This window comes from Mesoplodon mirus (genome assembly GCF_964341445.2).
Source record: "Mesoplodon mirus genome assembly, chromosome: 12".
Taxonomy (NCBI): Eukaryota; Metazoa; Chordata; class Mammalia; order Artiodactyla; family Ziphiidae; genus Mesoplodon; species Mesoplodon mirus.
Genome location: NC_138988.1, coordinates 35,245,492 through 35,272,339, shown reverse-complemented (window position 1 = coordinate 35,272,339; position 26,848 = coordinate 35,245,492). Strand labels below are relative to the sequence as shown.

At 49.9% G+C, this 26,848-nt stretch overlaps 1 protein-coding gene across 1 annotated transcript in view; it reads left to right on the top strand.

The window, feature by feature from the left end:
- The window catches only part of CACNA1D (calcium voltage-gated channel subunit alpha1 D), a 321,680-nt gene that overhangs the window by 273,483 nt on the left and 21,349 nt on the right, over positions 1–26,848 (top strand). The window contains exons 31-39 of the mRNA XM_082638784.1: positions 6,681–6,809; positions 9,396–9,461; positions 11,141–11,232; positions 12,122–12,281; positions 12,852–12,979; positions 13,122–13,218; positions 16,635–16,737; positions 17,073–17,174; positions 21,973–22,103. Coding sequence (XP_082494910.1) covers positions 6,681–6,809; positions 9,396–9,461; positions 11,141–11,232; positions 12,122–12,281; positions 12,852–12,979; positions 13,122–13,218; positions 16,635–16,737; positions 17,073–17,174; positions 21,973–22,103 — 1,008 coding nt within the window. The remainder of the gene's footprint in view (positions 1–6,680; positions 6,810–9,395; positions 9,462–11,140; positions 11,233–12,121; positions 12,282–12,851; positions 12,980–13,121; positions 13,219–16,634; positions 16,738–17,072; positions 17,175–21,972; positions 22,104–26,848) is intronic.

Below are 26,848 nucleotides of genomic sequence, written 5' to 3'. Positions count from 1 at the left end.
TCCTTTGTTGAGGAGCAGTGGTAGGTGGAGTGAACACCCCGCCCAACCTTTAGGAAGCATCCTGAGAAGCTTCCTCAAAATTCAGAGGCTGCAGAAAGGGGAGCACCGCCTCCCACTGGCCCCTCTCAGATCTGACCCACGCCCAGACCGGGAGGGCCTGATGCGGGCAGAACTGGCCCTGCCCACCTGGTCTGTCCCCAGTTCATCAGAAGGCCTCTGTGGGTGCCCAGGTTGTGTGGAGCCCTTCGCAGGGACAGCTGGAGCATGGGGTGGGCTGCCGTGCTGTGCTGGCTTCCTGCTGCCCGGTGCCAACCTGGCCCTCCTCCCCCCATGCCTGGCTGGGAAGGGGTTGCCACGCTCTGCCTGGCTGACACCTGCGGGCTTATATGGTCCATCCTGGTGCCCAGACAGCCTGTACCAAATAAGAATGATGAGATCTCTGTATGCCACCACTTTGGGGGCCAGGCTGACCGTGGAGTGTAGAGTAGCAGGACAGCGCTAGCCTGGAGCTGGGCCTCACTTCCCTCGTGGACCAGTGGGATGAATGATGTCTGCCCTCCCTGCTTCTTAGGTACGTTGCAATGATAAAATGATAGGCATATTTGTGAAAATACTTGCTTAAACTCCCAAAGTGTTAGGGAGATACAATGGTATTATTTTAAATATAGATTTTCCTTATAATAATAAGCGAATTGAACTGGAAGACATTACCATGTCCATGAGGGTGTGAGTTAAGCCTCATGACACTCAAATTCATGCCAAGACCAGGTACTGAAATGGTATTTTACTAGATTTAGGTACATAAATCTGCCAACCTCCATAAGCCCAGACTTATATAAATTCCACGTTATGTGAAATATTCCACAAGTCAGGTATAAAATTGCCATTCATAATGTGTGAATTATGCTTGGTTATAAAATAATCTGATGCTAATGGGAGAACATAGGACCCTCCCTGGGCTGCCCGGGGCTCTCTCCTGAGTTTATGAGCAGACATCTGCCTGCTTAATCATCTCACCACATAAAGCACTTACAGCCTCCATCAAAGTACACTTACGTGAACATTCTGGAACCAGACCCTCATGTAAGTCAGAGGTGGTCTACAGTGGAACTGAAAATATCATAAGTGACAATTGGAGCCGGTCTCCCTGGAGCGCTCCGTGCTTCACGTGGTGTGTAGGTGGTGGGGTCCATGCTTAGCTTCTGGGCACCAGGATGTGGCCAGGGTTTGTTCACCAAGCGGACAGCCCAGCTCTCTAATGCCTGACCCCCCACGCTGGCGCACCACCGACAGTATGCGCGGCTTCCTGGCTGCCTCGCCGCGCGCTGGGGCTGAGCCCGCTGTGCCTTCCCTCTGGTTCAGCCCTGCCCGGCAGTGTCTCAGGCATGTCCGCCGTCACCTTCCATCAGTCAGGAAAGCCACAGGTCTGTAAAAGCCCACACGAAATTTTTTAGTTAGCATTTGACTTCGGGGTTTCTGTATAACACAGGCTTTCACTGGCATTCGGTCAGACTGAAAAATCCCACCAGTCAACCTCCTCGTACTGTTTTTCAGTACGTGACCTTTCCCCTGGTCAGATGGAGCCTGAGACCAAACCTTCCTGAGCCAGGAGCAATGCGAGTTCAAGGCCCTGGCCCAGTAGAAAACCACCTTAGGGGACCTCAGCATTTCTGTGCTGGGCCTCAGTGAAGAGGGGATGCTCAAGGCCACCTTCTCATTTATTCAGTCCTTCATCACATCTGTATTGGGCATCTACGACCCTCAGGCCACGGCACAAAGACAGGAGAGACTGGATGTCCTTAACCTCTGGTGACATAACTCTCTGAGTGTAGCCGGTGGTTCCTCTACACGCCCCCATGCCGAGTTCCCCGGGAAGCAGCACACATCATTTCCCTTGGTGGCCCTGTCCCCCGCACTCCTGACTCAGCTGAGCATGAATACTCTTGGTCCATTGTTGGCTGTTTTTAGCTGCCATAAGTCATCATTTTTTGCAATGTTTAACTTGCTGTGCTGTCTCTCCCAACCTCTGTTGCTCTTCCTTTTCTGTTGCCTAATTGATTTTCATGTTGGTTTTGTTTTTAGAAAATTGTAGCGGCAAGTATATATAAACATATATACGGTGAAGTCGTTGTTAAAGCAAAAGCACTCGAAAGACTGTATACTTGTCTTTGGCTTCTGCACCTTTGGTTTTCGCTGAGTTTCACAGGAGTGCTGTGGATCGTGGTCATCTAAATTGTTTGCTGTGCCCTATTTTGTTGTCTCCAGCCTGGGGCCTGAGCTGGGACCATCTTGGTCAGTCACGCTTGGCTCTGTGACATGGCCGCATAGTCTTCAAGAATGAACGATGCGGCCTGGAAATGAGAAATCGAGCTTGCGTTTGTATTCTTTGCAAAAACATTTTGGATGGCCCTTTCTGTTGTCCGGCTTGCATGCTCACCTGGCCCTCTCCCTCCTGCCACCCCCTCCCATGACCCCTACCCTGCCACGGTCATGGTTTGATAGCTCTCATGGACTTGCCTTCATCACAGTTGGTCATAATGTCATCAAGCTGCTAAAATGTCAGATGAGGACTGGCAGGCTCGGTTTTGCTCCTTCTTCAATGCCTGTTTGTTCCTTGAACGGAGAAATGATCCAGCATCATATTCTCTCTAACCTGGGGAATGGCTGTTGCTGACATTTAGTCTTTCCGATTATCGTTATTGGCGGGGAGGCAAAACACTTGTTTAGCAGCAATGTCTGCACTGTTATTCCTTAAGAGTATGTACAAAGTCAGTAGGGAGGTCACTCCCAGGGACCTAAGAATTGTCCCTGACTTGTCGTGTACCTGGGGTGGACCAAGTGGCCCACAGCTACACTCAGCCTCTTGTTCTAAATCCATGGTCAGGTTGTTCAGCCCTCCATCCTGTATGCTAACCCTTTTCTAGGGACCAGGTCGCTGGTTTCTGGAGACAAACTCAGCAATCCCCAGTACAGAAGCCTTCCATCCCAGAGGTGTTACATGCCAGGTCAGAAGTAGTCAGAGAGAGGCTCCCCAACAAGAACTCTTCAGGATGCCTCAGGGTAACTGGTCTGCTTCCTGTCTGAATTGGAAAACTGCATCCTTTCAGCTTTTCTAGGAAGAGATGGGGATTAATGCATAAATGCAGACTGATCCCTTTGCACTTGGGAAACTCAGGGCTCATTTGCCTTCCGTAGTTGCAGGGAGTTGGCCCAGAGCCTACATTGCAAGAGCCTGCTTGGGAGCCCTGTGGGAAGGAGCTTTCCAGACTCTGGCATATAATTTGGCTTCCTGAGGCTGAGGGTCCATTTCCCTGTAGGGTTTCCAGATGAAGACTGGGGCATCTCGGGAAGGAGTTACCGAGGTCCTCTAGTCCAGGCCCTGGGATGACACTGGAATTCCATCTATTGAAACATCATTCAGCCCCTAGTGCTGTCAATGGAAAACTCCCTGGGGAGTGAGACCTTCCCTAGTCTCACAGCCTCTGGGGGTGTCCTGCGGTTGATCCCAGGAGTGGCAGCTTGCTCATGGTCCATTTCCACCCTTCACCAGCTCCCTGTGTTTCTGAGCCTTCTCTACCCATCCCTTGTAAGGAAGATGGGGATGGCAGCTACTCGCTTTGCATCCATCTTGAGTACTGAAACCTCATCAACTCCAGGAGAACCCATTGCTTAGCTGTAACAGCCTGCATGGGCTTTTCTGGTGGTCGCATTCTGTGTGGCCCCTCCAGACCTAAAGGGAATGAGCTGGTGTGGGTGACCAGCTGAAGACATGGCCCAGCTTTACTCTGGCCTTGGGCTGCTGCTCTTGGCTCTGGCTGTATGTTGGAACCACCTGGGAAAGCTTGGGGCCAGATCAATTAAGTAAGAAGCTTTGGGGTGAGAACCAGGCATCAGAGTTCTTAAAGATCCCCAGGCAGTTCCAGTGGGTAGCCCAGGGTGAGAGCTGGCCTGCCCTTTTCATCAGGCTGGCGTTTGTAGTTTAGGCAAAGCCATCCTCAGGGTCCCTCCATTTGTAAGATATTTTGGCAACTTGTACTTTCCCCCGGTGCTACCAGTGACACCCTCCCCTGCCCAGTCCTCCTTGCCCAGTGAGGCATGTGGGGGGGTGTCACAGGCTGCACTGGGGGTGCACGCAGCCTGGTGTGCCATTTGCTCTGTCCTTACTTTCTTGCATGTTGTGCTGCTTTGTCCCTCCACAAATGCTGTCTTTTCCTCTTCTTTGTTTTTTTGAGCAAAAGACTACCCATGGTTTCCAGTTCATAGGCCAAGATTTGTCATACTTCAAAGGTAGCAGTTGAAAAAGAGATGTGCCCTTCAAAAGTCAGTTTGGCTGCTAACTTTCTCATGTCATAAGGGGAGTGTAAAAGGTCTGTCAGACTTGACGTGGGCTAGGGAAGGGCCAGCAGAAGAGGCTTGGGCCAGGTCATGGCCAGAAAGAGTGTCTTCCTCGACCACCCAGCCTCCTTATTCTCCTGTAAGTCCAACACACAAGTTATGGACGTTGCAGAAATATACTAGAGTGTTCTGTCTTATGCACACTCTGGTCCCCTTGAGCATAGGCAAGTGCACACACACACACAGACACCCCCTCACACTCCAGCTGTAAGGGTGAGACTGGAGCCTCCTGCACACAAGCCCTTAGGGAGTTGGTGTGGGCAAGCGTGAGAACTTGGGAAAACAAATACCTTCATTTGCTAAAGTCATGAGTTAAAAACCATCATCTGTCCTTTTAAGGAGATGTGATCCCTTTTGAGATGAGATGATAGAAGGAATGTAAAAAGAGTGACCAGGCTTTGACCAACCCATTGCAGGGGTCACGTTCCGAGCATCCCAGGCGAAGCAGGGACCCCTTTTTAACCCCATCAGAACCTGTTAGTCCTGGCTTAGTAATCTCGTTGAATTTCAGTTGTGATGTGATGTGCCCAAACTCCTTCTATTTTATGAATTTTATAGAGTTTTAGGTTTGATCTCAGGGGGCAGCCATTGACGAGAATGAGACTCCAGGATGGAGTTTTTCCTTTCCCTGTATCTCCTGGGAGGAGAACCCATCAGATTAGGGTGTGCATCCATGCGTGCACACACAACCCTTAGCTGTACAGACCCACCGTGCAGAGAGGCTCCCTAGACCCCTGGAGAGCACCCAGGAGTGCTGGGCCCCCAGTCAGAAGAGCCTCCTTCCTTTGTTGGCTTCTGGGTCGACCAGCTGCTTCAGCAGAGGTGACCCCACTGAAGGGGAAAGAAAAGGGCCATCATTTCCTGACTCTTGTTCAGCCTTTACTGTTTAATTTAAAGATGGCTCCTGATATTTGTGAGTTGGCTTACAACCTCTTTGCATTCTCATAAACACTTATTGGACCTCTAATAAGTGCCAGACACCATGCTGGGCACTGAGTGGAGTGAGGCAAGGTCCCTGCCCCCTGGGGGCTCACAGACTGAGTGGGGAGGCTGGTGACCACAGGGCGATGAGGGCTGGGATTCTGCACCCTGGGGCCCAAGTGACAGGAGTCCAGCCAGACCTCGGGTGAGACAGCACTGCGGAAGCTCAGGGAACGCTGGTGCTAAGCTGCTTCTTCCCAAGAGTCACCCAGAGCTGAGCCTTCTTGGTGGGGCAGTGAAGGCTTCTGGAGGGAAACCAGCCCCTCTCCTGCTTGCCCTGGCTCAGTCTGCCCAGCTCCTCGGCAGCCACGCCAGTGAGGGCCCATTGGGCGCACGCCACCCAGCTGTGCGGCCCCAGGAGTAGAGTGGGACAGGGGAGGTCTGTGGAGCGCAGGCAGCTGCCACTCTGCCCTGTTTGGTGGAGTCACCCTGTTCCTCAGGGTTAGGAACGGCCTGCCTCAGAGCAGTTAGGTCCTCAGACCCACAACCCTGACTACAACAAGAGAACCAGTCTTCCCATGAGAAGCAGAGTCCCACTCTGCATTTCTGTGCTTGGGGACAACTGAGGTCTTGCAGTGTTGTCTTTTACTGGATGTCTTTCCGTCTTGAAACATCATGTCCTGGGGTGTGAATTAGAAAGTGATAGTGTCTGAGCCTGCATCAGTGGCTGCCCACCCTCAAGTCCAGTTCCAAGCAGTTCCTGTGGCATTTCCTCAGGGAGGGAGCAGATGTGTTATCCTCAGACATGAACCACAGATTTTTTTTTAAAAAAGGGGGGGACACCCTCCTGAACCCTTGCTTCCTTCCCAGTTCATTAATACATTTTCAATCTTTGATTTCTTAAAGCCAACTGAAAGTGAAAATGTCCCTGTCCCAACTGCTACACCTGGGGTAAGATCAGTGACTAGTCTCCAGGGGCTGGGCCTTTTCCTTGAGTTTATTTGGCCATGTCGAGTTTTCCACTAGCTGTTCTGTATTCTCCATGATTGTCCTTCCAGAACAGTGTCTGCAGTGGTTTGCATTCATCATCAGTGTCCAGTACTCTTGACCAGACCAGTGTCCTCCTCTTAACACACTAGACCACGTGGACATGCATGTGCTGTGTGGACACAGGGTTTCCCAAGCCCTGTGTTGTTAGCATGTAACTTTTCCTTTCATATCATGCTTTGTAAGGTGAAAAGGCCCCAGAAACACATCTTTAATTCTTACCTCTGCCACCTCTGTTTGCATCTGTTGCTGTTTTTCTGAAAGTGTTGCATGTTCTACTTTCCATTGGGTTTGACCTCTCCATGATAACCCTTCAGAACTCTGAAGAGAGCAATAGAATCTCCATCACCTTTTTCCGTCTTTTCCGAGTGATGCGATTGGTGAAGCTTCTCAGCAGGGGGGAAGGCATCCGGACACTGCTGTGGACTTTTATTAAGTCCTTCCAGGTAAGAGCCATGCCAAGGGCTTCTTTGTCTTTGAAGATCATGTGTAAGTCAGTGGTTGTGCCCTGTTGTGGAGGATCCAGACTCCTTTCTGCAGGACCACTGTGACCACCTAGGTCCAGAGAGGACCTGGAATGCTGAGGAGACGGGCCCAGCATTGCTTGGATAAATCAAATAGGATTACTTGCTTAAGGAAGCAGAAGAGAAAGCAGTAAGGCCTGCAGCTGAGAAATCTGCAGCATTTCTGAGATGGATAGATATACGGGGCTCCCCGCACCTCAGTCCTCCCCAGGATGCCCGGGATGAATGGTGATGTCTGAGAGAGGAAGGGTCCCAGCCAACCCCTGGAAGCCTCATAAGGCTGCGGCAGTCCTGTCCGTTGGCTAATCTAGATACAAATCAGAGACTACTTGGCCTTGGCCAGCACACCATCCCCCGTCCTGGGGTATCCAGTGCCTGGGAGGATTACAGAGTGAAGGGCACCCTGGTATAAGCCAGGTCCCCTTTGTCATCTATGGCTTTCCAGCCTGGTGCAGCCTGGTTCTTGGCTGTTCCAAACAGAACCCAGCTTCTCATGTACCTTCCAGCACCCCACCCTAGATGTTCTGGTCTTCTGGACTTACTCCGTTGGGGAGGGGGGCACAGATTCTTATTAAGAGGTGCACCACATGGGGGAGTTTGTAGATGTGCACGAACTTTAGAAAATGAGTCATGGATCTTCGTTTCTTTATCTTTTGACTTTTTAATTCAAAAGTAGTAAATGCTCACATTAACAAATTAAGTTATTCGAAGATACACAAAGAACAACCCCATCGGCTCTGAGGAAACTGGTGTTAATATCCCAGGAAACGTTTTTCCACAGTGGGCAGAATTTTAACAGGTAAAGAGGAGAAGGGTTGGCATCTGGGGAAGGAGGTAGATCCAGAAACTCAAAGAAGGAAAATCGCAAGTCCTGTTGGGGAAAATGAGACTGTAGGAGGAGGCGGGATGCAGCTCTGAGAGAGGCAGGGCAGGTGGGGGGCCTCGAGCAGGTGAGCCTCGGTCCCGGAAAGGGATTAAATCCTAGACGGTTGTTAGTAATACAAAGTACCAACATTTGTGAATGAACTGCTATAAAAATAGAATGACTCATGCAATAATGTCATTGTTACATTAAACTTTTTTTTAAAAGTTTTGGTCACTATAAGATGCATTCATGTCACAGAGACATGACCATACATGACCATTCATGTCCATAAAAATTGAGAAACTATGCCAACAGAATTCTTAAACATTTGCTCATCTAGGGAGAAAACGCATACTGCTATGGCAAGGACAGCCTGAAACTAACCCTGTGGGACTCTGTTAACCAGTCCAGTTGTCAGGATGGTGCTACTGCACTGGGCCAAGCTGGCAGTCACAGATCCAGAGCTGGCACAAGTTGGAAGCTTTTTTAGCCACTGGCTTTCTGATGACCTTTCTCAGATAGGAGAGCAAATGGAGGCTTTATGCATGTGAGCTTGGCCTTAAGTTTAACAATCTGGGCACTCCCTGGAGGCATGCCAAGCACACAGACATCTTCTGTCACTTGAGATGAGGGAGACAAGCAGCTGAGGAGCCTTGGATTAAAAGACCAGTGGTGGGCTTCCCTGGTGGCGCAGTGGTTGGAATCCGCCTGCCATTGCAGGGGATGCGGGTTCGAGTCCTGGTCTGGGAAGACCCCGCATGCCATGAAGCAACTAGGCCCTTGCGCCACAGCTGCTGTGCCTGAGTTCTAGAGCCACTGAGGCCCGCGCACTTAGAGCCCGTGCTCCGCAACAAGAGAAGCCACCGCAATGAGAAGCCAGTGCCCCGCAACGAAGAGGAGCCCCCACTCGCCGCAACTAGAGAAAGCCCACGCGCAGCAACGAAGACCCAACGCAGCCAAAAATTGAATAAATTAAAAAAAAAAACCGGTGGTCTGACCCAACACATGCTTATATTTGATGTTCCTAAGGAGAGCCCAGGCTTGGTGACCACACAGCTAGCTCGTTTTCTTCCCTGGCCCAGCCCCCAGCTCCGTGGTTCTTTCAGAAAGAGTGCATTTTAAGAAAGGTGTCTTGCTTTCTACAGCCACAGCCAGAAAGCGGTTCTTCCCCTCTGACCCAATAATTCTACTCCTAAAGCTTCACCCTAAGGAAGTACTTAAGCAGATGCAAGGTGATTTTGCATAAAGATGTTCCTTTGCGAAAGAGCCCCTTGCCCCCATCCCCAAACACGCCCACAAAAGAAAGCGGAAGCGATCTAATTGTCTAGCATGTTGGAATTGTTTCATCAATTACAGTAGCTTCTGAGAGCGACACTGTTTAGGATTAGGACACACTGTTAACAACTGTGGAAAGCATGTCGTGCCTGCAGCTTCGTAATCCGAGGTGTGCATGGGCTGCTGTCCTCAGGGCTGAAGCCGGGCTGCTGGGCTGGGGTTTAAAAAGCTCTTCCTCACTCTTGATGTCCTTACAGTATAACATGGAAAAGAATAGAGCGTGTGCCCCATGCGGGCCTTCCGTCTGCCCCCAAGCCATGCGGGGGGACAGGGTGCTCACGCTGAGCCAAGTGCTGCTTCTCTTCCAGGCGCTGCCGTATGTCGCGCTTCTCATCGCCATGCTGTTCTTCATCTACGCGGTTATTGGCATGCAGGTACGCTCCAGCACCTCTCCCCCGGGTCTCCTTTGCTACGTCACCCCAGATCTGTGGCAGGCTGTACCTTGGCCAGGGGGACTGGAAGGACAGGTCATGAGTTTTCAGCCGGACGCCTGGGCTGCTGAAGAGCTATAAAGATGAAAAAGACGTGGCCCTGCATGAGAGAGCCTGTGCCAGCGAGAGCCGGGCTCAGAAGGGCATGGGGAGGTTGGAATATGTCAGAGGAGGCTGGGTTTAGGGCACTCCCCACCCCCAGTCTGGGTCTGAGGGGAGCCAACTGATTGAGAAAACCCATCGTTGATTGTAGCAACAGCAAATGCTGTACTGAAAAAAGCCATAATTGTCCTATTTTCTGCATCAAAGTTGCTAAGAAGATACTGAGTGATACAGAAGTCTGTTTATCATCTGAAAGCATTACAAACTATCTAGATGCTGGGGCTGAACTGGAACCATTATCTTGCCTCAGAAGCGCCCCCCTAAAAAGAAGCGTGAAACCAGGCTCTTCTGTGGCCTGGTCCTGGCTGAGGGGCTGTGGGATGCTCCCCAGCTCCTCCTGAGGTGGGGAAGGGGGCATAGGAGCTTCCCTTAACAGCTGAGCCCTAATGCAAAGTGGGCGGGTAGGGGGCAGAGCCCCCTGGAGGAGAGGGAGGTGGAGGACCCTGTGGCCCTGGACCTCCCCAGGGTCCCTCTGCCACGCTCTCTGCTGGTTCAGGTGCAGCCTTTCAGGTAAGGGAGGGCTGTGAGTGAAAAAGAGGTGAAGTATTCCCGCAGCAGAGAAATGGTGGTACGTGCTTTTTTATTCTGACGGCAGAGAAGCATTTGCAAGTGCCTAGGACTTTTACCAGGGGTTTTGAACGAAGAGGCAGTGTGCTTGAGCCCCTGTAATTTAGCAGCTTGTGACGCCATGGGCCCCAAAGGGTCTTTTATGCCATAACGTCCTCATATAAAACTTAAGTGGTCACAGAGAACTGGAAACTGCATCTTGCACACCACCCCCGTGTTCACTCAAGAGTCTTTGCCGGCCGTCAGGGTCTTCGAAAATGTCAGTCTGCTTCTGTAATCCCCACAAGTGAAGAATTTGCTGACTTCTCCTGGCCCTTAAGGCAAAGCCCACCCTCCTTCCCATGGTCCACCGGCCCCCCATGCTTGTCTGCAGCCTGGTCCTTGGGTTGTTCGTCACACTCACGTTCTTTTCATTTCCTGGAGCACCCGGGCCATGTCGCCTCTGCACGTCGTGCTCCCTCTGCCTGGAGCATTCTTCACCCTCCTTGTCACCTGACTGGCTTCTCCTTCCCCTTCAGTTCTGGGCCTTAACCTCACTCTTCCTGGGGGCCTACCCTGACCCCAGCCCCAGCCTCAGGGATCCTGTGAGCCTATTCTGTGCTTCCCCATCGGGCTGGACCAGCCCAGCTCCCATCTGGAGAGGCTGCCGGTCTGGTTACTTTTTGCATCCCTTCCCCAGGCTAGGAACTCCTTGAGCTGAGAATGTGCCCAGCGGTTAGCACCAAGCCCAGCATATCTTAGTGGGATGAATAAAGTGCCGGGCACTCTGGGTATTGACCAAACTTGAGTTCTAAATTCACATATGGAGGGGTGGATTTTTTTTTCTTTTTTTTTTTTTTTTTCTGGTATGACAAAATCTTTTCTTTCTTTCCCCTAATAATTTCTCTCTCTAGATGTTTGGGAAAGTTGCCATGAGAGATAACAACCAGATCAACAGGAACAACAATTTCCAGACCTTTCCTCAGGCAGTGCTGCTGCTCTTCAGGTGACTGAGTCCAGCCCGGAGCAAGTCTCTCTGGTTCTGGGCTCCAGAGCAGCAGAGGACCCGTGTTCTTAAAGCAGTTGGTCATGGTGGCCTTTTGTATTTGTTGGTTTTGTACTATTAAACAGACATGGTGGCATTTTAGTCACAGAGGAATTTTGCAGGCTTTTGGTCATTCCCATTGTGATTGGCTTAAGGTTTTCCACTTGGGAGGGAGCAGGTCTACTGAGCCGCCAAGAAGGTATGGGGTGTATGCTTACACATGGGCGCGTGTGCTTAAACAACCGGGAAAATGAAAATTTAGCAGGAATGTAGAGGCCTTTTGCACAGTCAGTGGGGAGCATCCTGAGATGTGCAATTTCAAACTTTATGGGATTGTTTTTAACTCCATTTAATAGCTTTGTAAACAAAGCGCCTTAAAGTGAGAGAACTTTCTAGAAACCATACAGGCAAGTCCTAATGTCTGGAGAGCAAGTTCTTTGTAAGTTAGACAGTTTCCAGTTCTTTGCTTTCAACAGAATCAAATGGGGATCTAATCAAGTTGTCAGATGTTAGGTCATTAAAAATAATAATCGTTTAAAAATTGTAACATAAGTATTTAAAGGAGAGAAGACAACAAAACAAACATCCCTTTATACAAAAAGAATTGATGTGCTTGTATCAAGTGACTGATATAAATCAAAGGGAGTTGCAACAGGGCCTTCCTTACTGATGTAAGTTGTATTTGAAAATAAGTAGGAATTTCAGTGTAGGAATTTTCACTAAATCAAGCTGGCTTTCCCCACAAAGTACTTAGGTTTTGGTCTAATTAAAAAAAATTTTTTTTTCTTAAAATTTCTTAAAGATCTAAGCCTCAAATGCCGTCTTTGTTTCTTTGCTTGATCTAAAAAAGGTGTGCGACGGGGGAGGCCTGGCAGGAAATCATGCTGGCCTGCCTCCCGGGAAAGCTCTGTGACCCCGAGTCCGATTACAACCCCGGGGAGGAGTACACCTGTGGGAGCAACTTTGCCATTGTTTATTTCATCACTTTTTACATGCTCTGCGCATTTCTGGTAAGTGATCAGAATAGCCACCCCACCACCAATGGACACATATTCATGTAGCATTTGGGATTCAGACCAATGACGTTGCCCCGTCAAATAGCTGTGGGGTATTTTATGCTGACGAGCAGTCTAGACTCCACTGGGCCGTCGAGGTTTTGTTGAGCGAGGCCTGTGTTACTAGCAGCTTTGGTGTGAGCAGGGGTTGGGTGCTCACTAACTGGCTTCACCACCCCAGCTTTTTAGGGCTGCTGGTTCCTTTATAAAAATCTCAAAGCCACTGCACATAGTAGTGACTTACAAGAATGAGTTATGTGGTGGCAAATTATAACACTGCAGTGTGTTTCAAAAGGTCAGACAGGACATTCCCCCCTGCCCTCCCCTGGGCCTATACCCAGACCATTTTGGAAAGCTAGAAGTCTGCCTTTTTCTTAAAACGGTCTCCAGAATGCAAGATTTTCAGCCTCTGTAGGAGAAATGGGTCCAAATGTCTTGTGACCCTTATAATTAGGAAGCACTCACTAGGGTTGAACCCAGCTCATCGCACTACAGCTGAAACTCCCTCTTGATTGGCTTTTACAGATCATCAACCTGTTTGTGGCTGTCATCATGGACAATTTCGATTATCTGACCCGGGACTGGTCTATTCTGGGGCCTCACCATTTAGACGAATTCAAAAGAATATGGTCCGAATATGACCCCGAGGCAAAGTAGGTTGAAAAGAATTCCATTTGGCTTGTGTGGGCTGTTTCTGGACGCTGGGTGTGCTTTTCTGTGGAAGGTGGCTGGGATGGACCGAAAGCCCAGGCCTGCTGGTGCTGCCCTGCACCTCATGCCGTACTTTGTCTCTAGGGGAAGGATCAAGCACCTGGACGTGGTCACTCTGCTCCGCCGCATCCAGCCCCCCCTGGGGTTTGGGAAATTGTGTCCACACAGGGTAGCCTGCAAGGTAAGTGTCCTGTTGGCATCCCTGACGGCCTCTCTTGCAGGGACTCCCTGCTTTAGTCAACAAACCCTTACTAAGTGATGTTCTGTGGAGCCTGCTGTCAGGCGCTGGAGCTGCCGAGATGAATGACATGTGGCTGCTGTCCTTGAGGCGTTCTCAGCTGTGTAACTCTCAGGTCACCCTGTCAGCCAACAATAAGAATAGGAAGGGAATTGTGTAATTTGTCACTGGGTAGAAGGAGGGGATGGTGACATTTGCATCAGGTCCAGCAGGAGAGAAGTAGGAGTTTGTCAGAGGGGGAAGGGCATTGCAGAAAGGGAGCCCAGGGAGCCCAGACGTGGAGGCAAGAGACTGGGGAGTCGGTGTGGCTGGAACGCAAGAGGAGGTGGCAGAAGGCCTCAGGCCCAGGCTGAGTGTAGCTGCGAGGAGCCTTCTGTGCTACGCTGAGTCCCATGGAAGAAACAGGAGGAGACGTCCGTTCTAGAAGGTTGACTCTTGGTAATGGAGAAGTGAACTAGGGACAGGAGAACACCCAGGAGAGCTGTTGCATTATCTCACTGTGAAGTACCGAGAGCCAGAGGGAAGTGGGCGTGGAGAGGAGGGGATGGCTTAGGGATCTACTTAGGGAGTAGAATGGAGAGGACTTGGTGGCCTGGACATTTCCTAGCTTGTGTGATGGTGCACACAGTGATGTGCCCCTCGTGTGCATCCGGCGGTGGCGTCTCGGGGATGGATTCAGATCTCCTGCTGAAACCGCACTCCTCCTCGGACGGGACTCGAACCCGTCCGCACCTCAGATTGAGACTTGAACTCACAACTCCTGACTTAGGAGGGGACTTGAACCCACTGTCCCTTAGTTAAAACCACTCACCTGGTGTCAGGGCTTACTGAAACTCAGGTTCTTTTGCCTCGATGCAGAAAGAATTCAGCGTGAGGCAAAGTGGCCGGCAAAGAGTGAGTTTCTTAGCATAGGATGCTTGTGAGAGATACAAGCGGGCAGGCAAGGGAGCGCAACCCTGAGAACAAAGAGGGCTACATTTTTATAATCAAAGAAAAATGGGGTAGGGGAGAAGATCGCCTTCTTCCTCATCTTTAGCTAGATGTCAAGGCTTGTATCCTTAATTCCTCTTTTAACCCTTGATGGTCTAACCAGGACTGTGATGACGCTCTTTTCATGATATGTATATTAGCAAAAGGGTGGTAACATATACTAAAACATGGTAGTTCATCTCAGGTTTTGGTATAATGTCCCCTTTCACCTAGTTTCTTTCCCCTTTCATCTATATTCCTGTCTTGGCTACACACAGGAATGCAGCTCTTCAAGGACCATTAATTCCCTGACTTCATATAACAAGATCCAGATCTCATATCTGTTGTCTTGTACTTTAACTACATATGTAGATTGTTGCTTGGTTACTGGATTCTTTTCTTGAGTTGTCTCCCACTGCTTAAACAGTCTCCCAAAGTCCCTTAGAATTCCCTTTCTGACTTTAATCCCCTAGTGGGATTTTTTTTTGGATTAATTTATTTGGTTGCGTCGGGTCTTCATTGTGGCATGCGGGATCTTTCGTTGCGGTGTGTGGGCTCTCCGTTGCAGCGTGTGGTCTTCTCTAGTTGTGGCGCGTGGGCTCAGTAGTTGCAGTGCACAGGCTCCGGAACGCACGGGCTCAGAAGTTGCAGTGCACGGGCTTAGTTGGCCTGTTGCATGTGGGATCTTGGTTCCCCGACCAGGGATCAAACCCACGTCCCCTGCATTGGAAAGCAGGTTCTTAACCACCGGACCACCAGGGAAGTCCCCCCGTAGTGGGATTTTTAAGCTATATCTATTTAATTATCCTACTCTATCCCTGTCACCATCTCACCCCATTCCTGAAGTTTTCACATCAGACCATGCTCTCTGCGAGCTCTCATCGAGATTTGTTTTCCTTTCGTAGAACTCACATCGAACCACCTTGAGTCAGCTGTAGCAATAGAAAAGGATCCCCCTTTTTAAAGGAGAGATGCAAGATTTGCCTGTTGAAACTCTACCCTATAGAAATCCAGCCAGTCTGTGCAACAACTGGTCCCCTCTTCCCACAGATATGAGGGGATTCGGGGTCAGGGGTTCACCCTACCCCCAAAGGGATGCTGGGCTGGCTCTAGACAGAACCCACAGTGAAGAGTGGAGTCTACAATGTATTTCAGGCTTTCAGAGAAATCTGAGCCAAAACTCATTGTTCCCTGGGCTGGAAGTCCAGTTGGCAAGTCCTTGGGGTCCTTGCCCGAGTCTTTGCTTCTCCTCATCCTGGACTCTGGATGTAGGCAGAGAATAAGCCACAGACGTTGATTTTTTTCCCATAAATTTCCCAGTATCAGCCTCTTTTCTGTTTCCAAGAACAAGATGGGTTCTGGCTCATGGCTGTCATTTTGTGTTTGCATTTCCAGACCCTTTTATGTAAAGGATCTACGTGTCCTTCAGACACAAAGTAGTCCATTTTGCTGATTCAGGAACTTGCCAGGAAAAGCAAGTGACTGTGCAGGCTCTCCTAGGACTAGGAATTTAGGTGGGATGAATCATGTGTACACAAGACTCCAGTCCATTAATAGGGAGGAGGAAAAGTGTTTTAAAATCTTTCTCTTGGGACACCTTGTCAGCCAAAAGTAAGAAATTTGAAACTATTAGAAGTTCTAAGTACCACTTATTTAGCACTTACCATGTGCCAGGCACCTGGCTGGAGTCTTAAGTGCCTGTGAGCTCCTTTAACCCTTGCACAGCCCTTTGCTGTGGGCATGGCATCTGCAGTAACTGGGGCCACAGAGAGTTTCACTCACCCAGGTCCTCTCCAACTCTCAGTGGTGGTGTTACAGAGGCGAAGAGAGAGAAAAGAGAAGCAGGATGTGGGGATCCAGCTCTGAAAGACCGAACACTGGACTCGTAGAACCACGTGGACTTGTACAAAACACTCCACAGTGGTCTCACCAGGGCAGGGTCCTTGAAGGACACTCCCTGCGTTAGGAAAAGTAATCGACCCTGTTGGTTGAGGACCTTGGTCCCAGGCTCTGTGCCTGGCTCATCATACCTGGTACATCACTTTACCCCCAAACAGCCTTAAGGATGTGCCCAGAATGGAGGCCTGACCCCAAGACACAGGGAGAGCCAGTTAATGAGAAAGGGAGAGGAATGCATGAACAGTAATGAGTCTAAAAAACAAACAAAATGCATCTTCTGAGTGCCCGCGTTTGCGCTTCATGACTCAAGCTTTGATCTTTGTCAGCTCAGAGCTCCTCAGATAGTAGATGCCCCCCCACATGGCTGTTGAGTTGAATCGAGGGTTGATTAGAAAGGAGATGAGGGATAAACAGAGAACAAATGAGGGAAAGGGCTGCAGCTGTCATCATTCGTTTGCGTTCTATTAAGGGACTTTTCTTTCTGTTTACAGAGACTAGTTGCCATGAACATGCCGCTCAACAGTGATGGGACAGTCATGTTTAATGCAACTCTGTTTGCTTTGGTCCGAACAGCTCTTAAAATCAAGACGGAAGGTGAGCCCTCCCTGGAAGCAGGACAGGTGGGAGAAGAGGAAGGGGAGGCCGTATCCCACCTTGATTCCCCTCTGGGCCTCTTCTTGTCAAAGGCAGGGCAGGGAGGGGACACCCCGCTGCCCAGGGGATGGGGCGGTATGTGAAATGTGAACATCTGTGCTGGCCCCACTGGCTGGACCTGCTTCCCTCAACCCTTCTCCCCTCCCTCCGTGCTTCACCTTATCCGGGAAGGTTGAGAGGTGACTCGGGCCACCAGCAGCCCCGGTGAGAACAGAGAGGCATCACTGGGCAAAAGAAACAAGGCTTGTTCCCCGCCTCTTGCTTTTTGAATTCAGGGAACCTAGAACAAGCTAATGAGGAGCTCCGAGCTGTGATCAAGAAAATCTGGAAGAAAACCAGCATGAAACTACTTGACCAAGTTGTCCCTCCAGCTGGTGGTCAGTGCAATTTATTTCCTAAGTAGTTCTTGACCAGCACATTGGTTTCAATGCTAGTCTCTAGGAAGCCCAGCGTGTTTGCAGAATGCTTAAGGTACCAGCCAGAACATTGAGGCCAACAGCTAAAGGCCCTTCAGCCATTGGTGTAATGATTTGGGGGTAACATGAAGACCATTGCAGGCAAAGGAGAGGCTTCAGTGAGCAGGAAATCAAGACCCACATGGTTGAAGCCGGGGTTCTCTTGTGGGTAGAGGAATTAATGTTAGGAGAACAAGCTTGCTGCCTCAAAACCAAAAGCCTATTTTTGTCTGGGGGTTTTTTTTTGCCCAAAATGAAGTGTTTAAAACTAGTTTTCCTATGTCCTTCAACATACTGTTGAAAACTTCTCACACACAAAAAAAAGCTTTCAGAAAATGGTGTTTTTGAAATGTTCTTAAGACTGGATCTGCTACCATAATTACCAAAAACATCCCTTTGTTTAGAATTTAGAGACGGAACTAACAGGCATGCTTATTTCCTTTTGTTATCATAAAATAACTGACTAAACTTTTCTCAGATTTATATATATATATATAATACATATATATATATATAATACAGATACTGTATTTCCATTTTTTTCTAAGTTTACATGGACTTACAAGTGGAGGTGATTGTGTTTTGACTTTTATTTTCCAGTTTTAAAGGTGCAGGATCCGTTTGCTCGGTGCCAACATGCCCGCACTTTACCCCCTAGCCCTGGGCACGTTAGAAGTGTTTGCTGTGTTTTGTAACCAACTGAAATTTTATAGTGTCACTGCTCCTGCAGCCTCCAGATTGGGCTGGCTCAGGTCCAGAAGCTGAGCCAGGACGGTGGCCTCTCCTTCTGAGAAGGTGACAACCTCTGGCTCTCGGGGGCAGAGAGAGCAGCATGCTGGCCAGCTCCGCTCTCCGGCATGAATCCAGAAGCAGGATGAGCTTTTTCGTGGCTGGAGGGAGCCACCCAGAGCTGGCAGGGCCACCGGCTCAAAGCTGGGAAAGATGGCCCACAAAGAAATGATAAAGGGATAGTGTGCAAAACAAAACACTGAAAGAACAAAACCCAAATGAAAACTCCCGCCTAGAGAGAGAACCCTGGCTCTCCACAGGAGAACGGATACTGCACGCTTAAAACGAACCTTTGGTTTTCGTTCTTTTCTTTTTAGCTGCACACCCAGGTGCTCGCATGGCTGAGACGAATTGCTTTTTCCAATCGTTGTAACAATGTGCTTGAGCTTTTTCTACAGCCTCCATTCCTTTCAAGTCTCAGTCTTTCAGAATATTCTGAAGCAATTCTGTTTTAGGGTGGTGGCATGGAATCGGAGTTATCTCTTGCCAGTTGTATTCCCCTACACGTTTCTCACGATGCAGACGCATGCTTCAGAGTAGCGGGCTCCACCTGTCCAGGGGGACCTGCCTTAATGGCACCCGCAACTCCCGTCTCTCTTGAAACGCCAGCCTCATTACAGCCCAGTCTCTCTCACATCAGCGCCCATCCTGGCAAGGCTCGCCTGGAGAGAGTCATTCGCATTACTGTGAAACTTCCTTTCTTTTCATTTCACCAGAAAAAAAGTCCAGAATTTGGCTCCCTTCCTTGGAAAAACTGATCAGCTTTTAGCCCTACTGGCCTTCTCACGAAGGCTACATAGTCTTCCGCTTTCTTGGTCCAATAGCGGGCCCTGGTTTTCTCTCTGTTATTTCTTAGCATGGATTGGGGAGTTAGGATGACAAGGGTTAATCTCTTCCAAAATGACAGTAAGACCACTGAGAAACCTGGAACAAAAACAGTGCCTCAATAAGGCATGGAACACTCCAGAAGTTCCATGGCATGGGTTGTGGATGTGCTGGAGCTTATCCAGGTTGAATCTCAAATAAGTGCTCTCGTCACTGAACTTCCATAGGTGGTAACTTCAGGCTTCGGTGGACAGACTCTGGTTGAGTTCCTGCACAGGGTTGTAGCATCTGCATTCACCCCTTGCCTCTTTGTTTTTCCTCTTTTACCACTGGGTCCCAGCCTTTCCCACACCGTGGGGCACTTAGAAAAGGAGAGCATATTTACGACCCTCTGGGCCAGCGGACGGGTAGCTCCCACGGCTGAGGGGCTCAGCGTCCCGCCCACTGTAACTTGGTCAGAGGGCAGAAAACTGAGCCAGGCCAGCCCTGCACCTGTGACTGGTTGATGTGGGTCACTCGGGGGCCCCTTACAGCCCTGGTGACAGAGCAGAGTAGGTGCCCACCTTAGAAGGCTTTGCCAGCACAGGGGTGATGTGAGCCCCACTCCCCGCCGAGGTCATCACGAGCTTGATGAGGCGATACTCAGGAACGAGCCTGGAACCCAGGCCAGAATTCCGGGCTCTCGCGGCGCCTTTGGCCACGGTGACAGCCTCTCTGCTGAGCTGTCTCATTTCCCACCTGGCTCTTGCTCGTGTTCTCACCTCTACTCTAGAGTCTCCTGCCATTTTGTGGATCTTCCCCCCTCCTTTAGAAGTCCCTCCTCCTCCCAGGGGCTCTTCTTTGTCTTTGGGCCTTTGCCCCGGACCTGGATCTTTGGCTCTTTTGCCCTGAGAAGCACTTGGGGCCGACCCCGTCGCTCTCTGCCGTCCTGAGCCCAGACGGCCTCACTGCACTTACTCCTCTTCCTTCCTTTTCTGACCTGCTGTAGCTTTGACTTTCCCTGTTCTTAAGACTCTTCCTGGGCCCAGTTTCAATAGCTCAGCATCTCAGTGCAAAAGGCCAAGTGACCCTTGGGAGGCCTGCCCTGTAGAGCCCTAGGTGGGCACCTCTGCCCTGGAGCTGCCCCTTGGGCAGAAACCTGATCTGCTCTCTTCACTGAGTACACCGCCCCCCAGGTTCTGGGCCAGGGAGAGCCAAGACCCTCCCACAGGAGCCCCCTTGGCCCCTCTAGGTTAGCACCATCCAGGTGGAAGGGAGAGAAAGGTTAGGCCTGCTTTTGCTGGAAGCATCCCAGCATGGGATGAGGTGGGCCTTCTGTGAGTGCAGCCAGTGTTTTTCGTGGGAGCCCACAGAGAAGACTGGAAACCCTGGCTGGCAGAGGCTGGCTGCCCCTGGGATTCTCAGGCCGCAGTCGGTCCACCTCCTGCATGTAGCCTGGTGGGGAGGTAGACTTGTACTCTAGGAGAGGCGGCCCCAAAGGAGTAGGTGGCCCTTGTGGTGGAGCAGGGAGGTGGTGGGGTAAAGAAGGAGAGCCCAGGCCCAGGGGTCCCACATCCCAACTCACCTGGCCTGGGGCAAGTCATGGAACCTCTGTCCACTCCCCTGTCACCTTCCTGCCTCTGGACAGTACGTTGTTAGACCATTTGGACTGGCCCGAGACTGATGAGGGACCTGGTTTCACATCTACCCAAAGCCCTAGGTTCACTTTGGTGGCCCCTATACCGTTCCCAGACTTGCCGGGCTTGGGTTTAGAAGGAATGCAACACACTCCTCAAGGCTGACCACCGCCAGGCGTCTTCTCACACAGTAACACTGAGTAGCTTCTGACAAGGAAGTTGGGGGCCGCGGGAAGCCCAGGATGGCCCAGCAGTGTCCAGACGGGGATACCCCCCTCACGGCCACAGAATACACCCCACCCAGGAGGGTCCCAGTGTCCCCCACCCCGTCATGCTCTATGATCCATTTCAACGGATGCCACTGTTGGCGGGTTGTAAAATAATGGTGACTCTGATGGCTCACCATCCCCCGCCCCCTGGCACTTAGGACCACCCAGAGTGTTCTACTGGCCTCTTCTCCCATAATCCTCACAGCTTCTCCTCAGAGAGGCTTAGGCCTGTTTACGGGTGAGAACGCAAGCCCAGAGAGTCCGAGCCCCTTACCCAAGATGGCACGTAAGTTGCGAGAGAAGCCTGGCCACAAGTGGAACTGTGCTAAAGCCTGAGGGCAGCAGCCGTTCCTATCTCCCAGCCTCTGCGAACCGTGGTCAGTAACCCCCGGGGGCCCTGGACAGATGTGGGGGTGAGCAGGCCTTGTGGAGACTCCTGGGCACGCGGGCACTGCCAGGATGGTTTCCCAGGAGACAGCCAGAGCCCCTATTTTGCCTCATGCATCACCTTTAATCACGCTCGGCAGAGTTCCAGCTCCCCAGCCACACACGATGGGGTTGTTTCTGAACAAAGCAGAAATAAGTCAGCTCAACTTTGAGGTTAGTTGGAGCTGTCACTTGCAGTATCGAAAACAAGCAGTTCTGAATTACAAACCAAGAAATGACATGTGGAGGCTATTGGCAGAGAATTAAGGGGGCACATGAAAATCTGGGTCTGCAGCCACTTTTCAGAAATGTCCTCTCCTTCCAAGCCTGTCTGTCACCTTTCTGAGGTCTCTATCTTTATCTCCAGGCATTGGGATTTGGATGGTTAATTGTCCTGGGCATTCGTGGTAATTACACATGCAAATCCCTATGCGCAGGGGTGAAAATATGACCCATGAAGGCTTTTTTTGTTTTGTAGTTTTTATTTTGAATCAGTAACCAAGACGGCACTTCATAGTGTTACTAATATGCTGCTCTATTAAACTCATGACAAGTGTATTATTTTCTGCAATTTTGAGCATCAGTTTATTTAACTGACTCTAATTTTGAGCCTTAACTGCTTTGTACAACCTTGCTTTTCGCTAGATTTAGTCTCCCGTGTCCTAAGCGAGAGCTCAGTGCCTCGTGCCCCGTCTTGCCCTGCCCCTAGCCCCCAGCCCCAGCCAGAAGTGAGTGTTTAGGCTCTTGCTGCAAATATGCTGATTCGGGAGAGCTCTGTCTGGTCTCTCCGTTTAGATGATGAGGTAACCGTGGGGAAGTTCTATGCCACTTTCCTGATACAGGACTACTTTAGGAAATTCAAGAAACGGAAAGAACAAGGACTGGTGGGAAAATACCCCGCGAAGAACAGCACAATTGCCCTACAGGTGAATTGTTGTTTTGTCTTTTTCTCTTTTTCACTAACGATTTTACGAGCTTATTTGAAATACTAGAGAGCTGACTATTCATGGTTGAGCAGTACCACCAGGATTTTGTTTAAACTGAGATACTGCACACTCCCCCAAATGTGGACTAGCCATTTCTGGGCCACCAGGTAAGTGCCTCCCCCTCCCTGCTTTCTCTGGCGTGCCCCTGCATCCGCGTCCACTGTGGCCTGGCCCGTGGGGCAGGGCCCCCAGGACAGTGGCCGAGGCACATCCCTTGCGGGAGGGGAGCCAGAGCTGCCCTCATGCCTTGTCTCCCCCAGGCTTCTCCAAAGGCAGCGTCCTCCAAGCAGGCACCCACCTTCCCCCAGCCTCGGGCTCGGGCCCTAGCCGCCCACGAAACAGCTTTCCATCTGAACGCAAGTGCTTTGTTTTGTTTCTGTTTGTTTCTTACCCCACTGCTTGTTGGTTTTTGGTCCATCTCAGTAACATCCATCACCTCCTAGTGCGTGTGTGAGTGTGTGTGTGTGTGTGTGTGCGCGCGCGCGCGCGCGCGTGCGGTGTGTCTGTCTCTGCGTGTTGTCTCCTGATGGCCGTGAGGCTTGCTGTGCAAATGCTGTTCTCTCTCGACCCAGCCAGCCTCTGGTCCTGTCACCCGCCCGGGCCCCGCCCGGGCCCCTCCCGGGCACCTGGAGGGGGGATGTGGTTTCAGGAACCTCTGGTTCTAACTAGGGTCCATGCATTCAAGGGTGTAGAATCCTAGGTAAGCCCAAAGCCCTGGTGGGAAGCAGGTGTGTGGGGAAAGGGAGTCCCAGTGGAGACATGCATGAAGAGGGGCTAGGAAGGGAAGCCTGTGAGTGCTGTGACTGAGAAAGCAGAGTGGAGAAGGAATGAGGAAAAGATGCTAAGGACTACAAGAATGGAACTACAGAGGTTGGCAAGCTGTCAGAAACAACTGTCCAAATTAATCAAAAGCCCTGTCATCTCTGCTGTCCGGAGCACGTTGAGTCCATTATGCATAAGATAAAGAACTTTTGCCTTTTATGTCCCTGTTATCACCATTTGTCTTAAACTGGGCCTTGTTGGTACGGGTAAGGTTCAACATGGAATAGTCTTTTGCTTTTTTTCTGGGGGAAAATGCCCTGCATTGTCTTGTGTTCTTAGTGATGGTAATTACCAAAGTGAAGGCTTGTCTGTGATCTCCCTGAGAGAGAATGAACATGAATGACAATGAATGCGTGGAGGAAGTGGGGTGGGGTGTGTGCATATGGCGGGTTAGGAGATGACCTTGTGTGACAGTGACCTGTTGATTCATGATGCAACCTGGGCTCTGCCCAGACGGCGCTGGGGGGTGGGGTGGGGAAGGATGGATGCTGAATCTGACCAAAGACAATTTCTGATCTTTCTTCCTCTGATCACATCTCCTAGAGGGAGTTCAGTGAATCACAGGCTTGAATAGCTGATTGCCATCTCAGCCTGCAGAATTTGAATAAAGCTTTCACCTCTGACCCATCCAGTTTACAAGTGACAGCCTTTCTCCTGATCACAGCTCACAAGTAGACTTAGAGAGAAGCAAACTGAAAAGATGTGTTTGCAAACTTTGAACAGGTCTGGTCCATACGTTCTAGAGGGCGGCGTGACCAAACTGGGTGCAAGGGCAGGGAGTGATAATCATGCTTCTGCAGGCTCTTCCCTAAAGCAGCGCTGGGCCTGGAGGACTAGGGGGCCAAATTCCAGAGTGTCGTGATCCCCTCCTTGTAGGGAACTGCTTGCTGTTCTCAGATTCTAGTTCTTGCGGCTTGATGACTTTTCTGGAGGGGGAAACATACTCTTTCATGGATGGCTGTGTCGTAATTTACAGTAACCAAGGTAGCGTTGTGCTGAGACCCTTCTGTTTTCTGTGGAAGGCATATATGATGACCATCTGGATACAGGGTTATACCTTTACTGAGTCCCCAAGGCTTCCCAATTAGATGGCTTCGGTGCTTGCTCTGGTGGCTGGATATAGTGTTTGGATGTTTTAAAAACCTGAACAACAACACATGGCTACGTAATTAATAATCACATTTCATGGGTGGGTTTCACTGAGAGTTTAAGTTGAAAGTTCAAATGATGCTGAAGCTACACGTATACATCGTGGGTTAAAAAGACTCTGTTACATTGTGTCACAATAATGTTTTTCCCCTGGACATTCTTTCATTTCGTTGTTTATAGAATTTTCCTTTCCTTGGTGAAATTAAAATATCTCCAGTTAGATGCCAATATCAACACATTTCCACACAGTTCCATTGGGAGTTGAGGCTGTGACTATAATTTATGTTGAGTACCCAGCCTAGTAAATTAAGTTGTGTTCATAATCTTGACAGATACATTCTGAAAATGCATTTGATTCTGCAGCAAACATTAAAAACAGAAAATTTTTGTTTCCGTGAAGGATAGTTCTCATTACATTTTTGGCTTCCTGTGCTCTAGAAAGGGCTTCAAATGTGATTTGTCACTCTACATTTAATTAGCACGACGAGGCACTTCCTTTCTGCATTGAGGAAATATTACATGACGATGCGGCAGTTAGGGAAGCGGGGTCAGATGGCGGTGGGAGGAGAAATGGATCAACCGTGGCGCTAGGATAAGTACACAGATCCTCAGGAAAGCTCCCCAAGGTGGGCACGGCCTGTCCAGAAGTGGGATGAGTTGCATCTCCCTGTGCCAGGGGTGCCGGGAGGCTGAAAGCCCAATTACTAATGAAAAATGGAGTGTGGGTGTCAGGTGAGCACAGGAGTCAAGACCTAGGCCAGTGCGTGCTTGTGCTGCATAGGGTGCAGTCTGTCTGAGCAGGATCAGAGCTGGTCCACGTTCTCTGTCCCCCCGCCGCCCGCATTGGAATGGTTTCAGAGGGCACACAGATGCACTCTGGTTATCAACTCTGTGGGCTCCATCTGGTCTCCCTCTGTTCAGACCAACTGCAGGGCCCCTTCTACATGAAGCGGGGTGGCTTGAGGAGCTCCTGGATCCACGTGTGGGTAGGAGCTTGGCACCTGGTGTCCTCTGGCCTCTGTGGTCTGAATGAGTGTGCAGTTTCCATCCGTCCATCCGTCTTCATCATTAAAGCCAGCCTTCTCTCCAGCCCCTCTCCAGAGGGAATCAGAGAGAAGCTGCATCAGGCTTTTTTTTTTTTTTTTTTCTCTCACTCATCCCCTACATGCCATATTCACTTTAGTTTGACTCAGCCTTTGCTCTTCATCCATTGTTGCTGCATCCCAGTGACCTGCAAATTTCCCCAAGGAGCAGGTAATTAAAGGAACACAGCTCTGCAGCCACGAAAACGCTGTCCCCTTCCCAGCAAATAGTAATGCCTCATCAGATCTTCCAGATGAGGACTGCAATATACAGACACTAATTAGTCCAGCATTTCACGGATTAGAAAAAGAAAAAAGATCCCAGAGTGGGGAAAGTTTTGTTCATTTCTTTTTCTTTCAACGTTCGAGGATTTCCTTTTTGCAAAAGACACGCTGGTGGACTGAGGGGAGACTGTTCCCCACTCATCCCAGATGGGAGTCTGCCCATCTTCAGGACAGGAGGACTTGAGAGGAATAGATTTTTCTTTTCTTTTTTTTTTTTTTTTTTTTTTTCCCTTACCTGTTTGGAAGTTGGGTTTAAGGAGGAGACCGTCATTTCCGGCTTGCAAAGAATTAGGTGGTTAGGTTTTATAATGTGGAAGCCTGAGCCCCAGCTGGCAGGTGATGGTGTAGGTGGCCCAGTAGAAATGTGGGTGGTGGACCGGAATCAAATGACTCTCAGTCCTTGATGTGGCCCCCTCGGAGAGGCTCGGGCATAAAGATAAAGGAAAATGGGATATTCCACAAACATTGAACCTGTAGAATATCCCACACCTGTTATCTAGCCACCTCAGTCTAAAAATGAGCAAGATTTTTTGTCTTTTTTTTAAAAGCATGGTTCCGTCTAAAGCCATAAAAAGGCTTTTTTTTTTTTCTTTTTTAATCTAAGAGAAGAACAGATGCTAACAGATGAGATTTCACTGGCTGATTCATTTGTTTCAGATGCTTGAACGGATGCTTTAGAATTTTCTGCCTGAGCTACAGCACCAAGCTCGTTAGTCGGAAGGCGTTTGTGGCTAAGGCCTTGAAAGGGAAAAGTCTCAAGTGGGCTTATTTCTACTGAAACAGCATTTCGGGAGAAATGCAGGAAAAAGCAAACCCAAGGCCCCAGAGAGACCCCTTCCAAGCAAAGCACTCCTCCGGAAGGTGGAAGCAGGGCCGTGGCTCAACTGCGGAGCCGTGGTCTCCTGTCGTGGACGCTGCTCGTGGTGGCTCCTTTTCATGAAAGGGAACGAGCAAGGCTTAACAGTTTTCCCTTCCAAGCAGAGACTCAGAGAAAGGGAAAGAGTGAGAGAGAGCAAAGGAGGGGGGCAGCCGCTCCACAGAGAAATGAAATGAACACAACTTCCTGATGCTGGCCAGTAAAAAAAAAAAAAAAAAAAAAAAAAATTAATAAAAAGATTAAACAGACCTGCGTAAGGTGGGCAGCTGACTCCATTCCAAAGTCCTGCATCCCTAGTTTACCTGAACTACCAAAGACTGGCAGGCCCCTTGGCACTGGGCTGACAAAGTTCCTTTTATATATGCCAGTCCATCATGACCTCCTGACCATCCAGCTCCGCTCTCTGCAGTGACCAGTGCAGGATGCAGGGAGATGTGGACAGGACAGGAAGCTCAGACACCCCCATTTAA